At 37.6% G+C, this 5988-nt stretch overlaps 1 protein-coding gene across 1 annotated transcript in view; it reads right to left on the reverse strand.

Moving 5' to 3' along the window:
• LOC107563883 (protein kinase C-binding protein NELL2-like) overlaps window positions 1-5566 on the reverse strand; it is a 60801-nt gene extending 55235 nt beyond the window's left edge. Inside the window, exons 1-2 of the mRNA XM_016248851.1 lie at window positions 5323-5566; window positions 4658-4786 (exon numbers count right to left, since the gene is read on the reverse strand). Coding sequence (XP_016104337.1) covers window positions 4658-4786; window positions 5323-5368 — 175 coding nt within the window. The 5' untranslated portion in view covers window positions 5369-5566. The remainder of the gene's footprint in view (window positions 1-4657; window positions 4787-5322) is intronic.
• Between the last annotated feature and the right edge of the window lie 422 nt (window positions 5567-5988).

Genomic DNA, 5988 nt, shown 5'->3' on the forward strand with positions numbered 1-5988 from the left:
CCATCTTCAAGAATCGGCTAAAAACACATCTTTTGCATCTTTATTTGACCCTCTAACTCTAGCACTCTCCATTCTAATTATATTCTTCAATTCTATTCTCTTTAAAAAAATGCCCCTTTTAGACTTGCACTCCATTCATTTACCAACTACTTGTTTTCTTAAAAAAAACTAACACTAGCTTCTCTATTCTTTTTATATTCTATCTATTTGTTTTCTTTTTATTTATTATACAATTAACAAAGAAGGCCTCTAACACTAGCTTGCACTATTCCTTTTCTATTATATCTGTTTTCTTTTTATTTATTATATGATTTAAAAAAAAACTTGCTATGTGTACTGTGTTAAGCTAACTGAGACTTGTTATAGCACTTGTATATCATTCCTCTTTTGTTGATTTTAATTGCTTCTATTGTCCTCATTTGTAAATCACTTTGGATAAAAGCGTCTGCTAAATGACTAAATGTAAATGTAAATGTGATGCATATCTGAGGAAAACTTGATATTATTCATAAGAAATTGATTGGATAGTAAAAATGATAAGAAATCTAAAATCAGAAGATCTAGAGTCGAGAATGTGAATTCAGATCTGAACTGAATGTGGATTGTTGTGACTTAAATTAAAAACATGTTCACAATGCATTTTGCTTCTATAAATGTGATGCATATCTGAGGGAAACCTGATTTTATCCATGAGGAATTCATTAGTGAAAAAGTGAGGAAATCTAAAATAAGATCTAGAGTCAAAAATGTCAATTCAGATCTAAATTGAATTGCAATCTGAATTGCTGTGCGACTCAAAGTGAAAACTTGTTTGCAACACATTTTACTTCCACAATGTGACACATACCTGAGGGAACCTTGATTTTATCCATGTGGAAATGATTAGATGGTTAAAATTTTAAGAAATCTAAAATCAGAGGATCTAAAGTCAAGAATGTAAATTCAAATCTGAATTAAATGTGAATTGCTGAGTAACTTGCAGTGAAAACATTTTCACAATGCATTTGAAGCATATCTGAGGGAAACCATTTTATTCATGAGGAATTTTATTAGATGGTAAATATAATAAGAAATCTAAAATTGGAAGATCTAAAATCAAGAATTTGAATTCAAATCTGAATTTGATTGAACTGAATGTGAATTGCATCTTAAAAGTGAATGTGACACATATTACAGGAGGGGGGAACTTGATTTTATCCATGAAGAATTGATTGGGTGGTGAAAAGGTGGTGAAAAATAATATATAAAATATATAAGATATTATTTTAATGCCAAATTATGAAGATTGTTTTATAATAAAGTGCACTAATGAATGAATCAGTCATAATGAGACCAGAAACATGAGTTCTGAATTAATTTTGATTTTATCGTGACTAAAGAAAGGCTTGAAAGTGAAAGAGCAATTTCAGTGCAACTAGTGGCAGCAAATGGAATTGCATTCTGACCGATTTTTGCACTTTCCTTTGGTGTTGCTATCAGTGTTGGGGAAAGTTACTTTTAAAAGTAATGCATTAAAATATTGCGTTACTTCCTAAAAAAGCAGCTAATTATGTTACTTAGTTACTTTTTATGGAAAGTAATGTGTTACGTTACTTTTGCGATACTTTTTCAAATCTGGGCAGGGCTTGCTTGTTTGTTTTTAATATAAAAAAGTTCTATTTTTGGCAAACGTAAAAGCCCTTTAACACCAAAAGTGAAATGAATAAGCCTCAAGCTGAAGGGAAAGTAAATTCACGTCTGTACAGTAGAATGCAGAAGAAGAAAGTTCAGCACACTTCAGCAATAAAAAAAAACTAAAGAAGCACAAATGTTTATCTAGAGGCATTTTTGTTTATTCGTATGGTTGAATTGGATCATTGGATTAAATACTTAAAGGATATTTGTGTTACCATTTAATTATTGCAGGTTTGCGTCATATTCTGAGTTGCATTTCATGGTTTTTATTTATTTTGAGGAATACTGAATCTGTTTTTTTTTTTAAGTGAGATGAATTAATTACAATCAATAAATGGGAAAAAAGTAACTGGCGTTACTTATTTGAAAAAGTAACTCAGATATTCTCTTGTAAATTAAAAAGTAATGCGTTACTTTACTAGTTACTTGAAAAAAGTAATCTGATTACGTAACTCACGTTACTTGTAATGCGTTACCCCCAACACTGGTCACTATTGGTGCAGAAATTAATTTACTAAACATGCTGTTTGAGATTTTCAACAGAAAAAAAGTTTTAATATATTTAAATAAATCATCAAGGGTTTAAACCAACTGCAAGGTCATTATGAGTGAATAAAAACTTGTATTGCATAACTGAAAATGTATGAATAACTCTTGATTTTATGTAAAAAATAATATTAAATAATAAGCTATTATTTAATGAAAGATTATGAAAATTATTTTATAATAACATACACCAGTGAATCATTCACAATAAGACTGGGAACACTGATTAAGTGTTAACTTTTTGACTTTAAAGAAAGACATTAAAGGGATAGTTCACCCCAAAATAAAAATGTGATGTTTATCTGCTTACCCCCTGCAGGGCATCCAAGATGTAGGTAACTTTGTTTCTTCAGTAGAACACATTTGATGATTTTTAACTTTAACCGTTGCAGTCTATCAGTCGTATAATGCATGGCAATGGTAACAAAATCTATGAGAGTAAAAAAAACATGCACAGACAAATCCAAATTAAACCCTGCGGCTCGTGACGACACATTGATGTCCTAAGACACGAAACGATCGCTTTGTGCCAGAAACCCAACAGTATTTATATCATGTTTTACCTCTAATGCACCACTATGTCCAACTGTCTTTGTACGCGCGCACGGCATCCGGTGCGTGAGGTGTGTACGCGCTCTGCCGTAGTTTACGTTAATGGGTGTGTTGTCGCGGGAGGAGCAAACGACAGACACAGTTTATTAACAGAAAATAAACAAAGTGTCCAGAAAAAAGGGAATCAAGTGCCCAAAACAAACAGGGGATCTGGTGTCCTCGTCGTGCTGCGGGTTTCGTGAAGGGAAGGGCAGTGGTCAGGAAGGAAGGAAGGATCCAGGTAAGGGGCAGAGTCCGGCAGCTGCACACGCTCCCCTCTCCGGTCCGGGGCGCGAGGGGCGGCGGCTTCTATCAGCAGCTTCGTCCTTCTCTCTGCCCACGGTGCTTGAAGGGACTAGACGGCCCAGCATCCTTGCCCGACGGCTGTGTAACAGGTGCGGTTCTTGTCCGGACTGCGGGTCCGGCAGCTCACAACTCAGGCGGCACGGGAGTCCCTCTACGCACCCCTCCTGGACCCACGAGGACAGAATAAAGGGTTCAAAGGGGAAATGGTGTTCAAAATAAACAGGGGATCTGGTGTCCTCGTCGTGCTGCGGGGTACGTGAAGGTGGGGCAGTGTTCGGGAAGGAAGGGTCCAGGTAAGGGACGGAGGCCGCACGTGCTCCACTCTTCGATCCGGGGCGCAAGGAGCGGCGGCTTCTTTTAGCGGCTTCATCCTTCTCTCTGCCCACGGTGCTTGAAGGGACTAGACGGCCCAGCATCCTTGCCCGACGGCTGTGTAACAGGTGCGGTTCTTGTCCGGACTGCGGGTCCGGCAGCTCACAACTCAGGCGGCACGGGAGTCCCTCTACGCACCCCTCCTGGACCCACGAGGACACCAGCGTGCATGCACGGGGAAGAGACCGTTAGCACAGGTTTTGTATATCCGAGCTCATGCACCTCCGTTTTTGAGTAAGCCTTGCCAAAATGATCCACAAATAATACTTTTTCACTCAAAAACTGCAATGCATAAATTCAGATCATCCAATCGTTTCCAAAGATAAATACAAAACCTGTGCTAATTGAAACAATCATTGGCACTGATGGGGGAAAGTTGCTTTTAAAAGTAATGCATTTCAACATTACTCCATAAAAAAGTATATATTTGCTTTACTTAGTTACTTTTTAATGTAATGCATTGCATCACTTTTGCATTACTTTTTGTCACCTGGGCTGGGTTTGCGTATTTTCTTTTACATCAAAACCCTCAAAACTTATATTTTTGGCAACTGTAAAGGCTCTTTCACACCAAAAGTGAAATTAATAATTTCCCAATTGAACTCGCATTACTTACGTGAAAAAGTAACTCCGATATTTTTGTTGTAAATTTAAAAGTAATGTGTTACTAGTTACTAGAAAAATCAAAGTAATCTGATTAACCCCAACGCTGCCCACGGTCAACCAGCTCCAAAAACAAATACAAAACCTGTGCCAATTGAAAGAAAACAAGTTGATAAGAAGATTGATTCCAGTGGTTGAATCCTCAGTTTTTAAGTAAACACTGCTTTTTTTCACTTGAAAACTGTGATGCATAAGCTCAAATAAGCCAAAAATGTACAAAAATACAAAATCTGTGCTAATTGCAACAATATAAGTTGATTATTTACAAGCTATTTTTATGTAGGCTGGTCATTTTTGAGTGTGTGTGTGTGTGTGTGGGGGGGGGGGGGCCCCAAAAAACACACAATTTTTTTTTTTTTTTTTTTTTTTTTTTTGTGGATAGTTGTTATACCCTGTATGAGCAAAGTCAGTAAGCTTCATTCCAATGCGATAGTATTAACAAGACCTGAATGACCTGAACACACGTTTACAAATGCACAGTTGTTATGGACAATTATAGTTTTACCTTTGAAGAGGAACGCTCTCGTGTCATCGTGGAAACCTTGCACCTGTGTCACGCCGGAGAACCCTTCTGCAGGACTGAACTCTTGGAAAACGCTGATCCGAACCGCCGGATCCACTCCGAACGCAGCGACTTCAACACAATCACAGCACACACCATTAAAACAAAGATTTCACATCGGTAAGCACATTACAGCATTCAGGATTCACACACGCACGCCTTCAGACCAATGCATTTCCAACACTTTTCCAGGCGTTTGCAATTACTGCATATAGGGCTGTTTAAAAAAGCATCCTCTTTCGTGACTTCCATTGACTCTTCCAGGCTTGGAATTCTAAAATTCCAGTTTTCTGTGCGCGTGGGAACCCTGTAGCCTATATGTTACATGTTTCATCAAGTCATTTATTTACACAGCGCTTTATAGGCTACAATACATAAAAACAGTAGTGTTGTAAATCACTTATAGCTGTACAAGAGCACTAGATATAAAAAATTTAAAAAATTATTATATCTTTTTTTTTTTCCAATTATTTTGTACCGTGATGATAGCACGGAATGCACCTCTGTATCAGTGATTACTGACTTGGACAGCTGCATGGAGATAAATGAAATTATGATTATGATAAGTAATTATGATTATCATAATCATCGCCGATATCTCTGCCTACCTGCTGCCGCGCAGAATAATCCAACAAGCAGCTTCAATAATCCCATGGTGGATAATACAATCAGTCCATGCTGCGATAGCTACAATCACATAAAAGCGGGGTTGCTCGTCCTCATTCACACATTCCCACCGGAGGAGAGGAGCATCACCGGAGCTTAACGGGTCCTGGGAGCTGCACAGGTGGTTCTGCTGGGTTACTGCGCAGCGCATCAGACTGACTGCAGACCGAGCGCGAGGATCCGCCAGCCTGAGAGAGAGAGAGAGAGAGACAGAGAGAGACAGAGAGAGAGAGGAACGCACGGAGCTCGCAGTCCCTCTGGTGGCGCAAGCTGTGATTCCATTGAAAGGTTGGAGATGTCGGATGTGTGTAAAACACGTAACATTATGATTACATTATTACAATTCAAATGAAACATTGATTCCTATATTTTAATATATAGGCTTATATATTAAAATATAGCTTAGGCTACTTCATGATATTGATTCATTATTATGTAGTTGACTTATGTGTTTGTTTGTTTGTTTGTTTGCTTGTTTGCTTTTGTTTGTTTGTTTGTTCTTGTTTGTTTGGTTTTGTTTGTTTGCTTTTGTTTGTTTGTTTGTTTGCTTTAGTTAGTTTGTTTGTTTGTTTGTTTGTTGGTTTGTTTGTTTGTTTGTTTGTTTGCTT

The sequence above is a fragment of the Sinocyclocheilus grahami genome, unplaced genomic scaffold, assembly GCF_001515645.1.
Source record: "Sinocyclocheilus grahami isolate Dianchi unplaced genomic scaffold, SAMN03320097.WGS_v1.1 scaffold895.1, whole genome shotgun sequence".
Classification (NCBI taxonomy): Eukaryota; Metazoa; Chordata; class Actinopteri; order Cypriniformes; family Cyprinidae; genus Sinocyclocheilus; species Sinocyclocheilus grahami.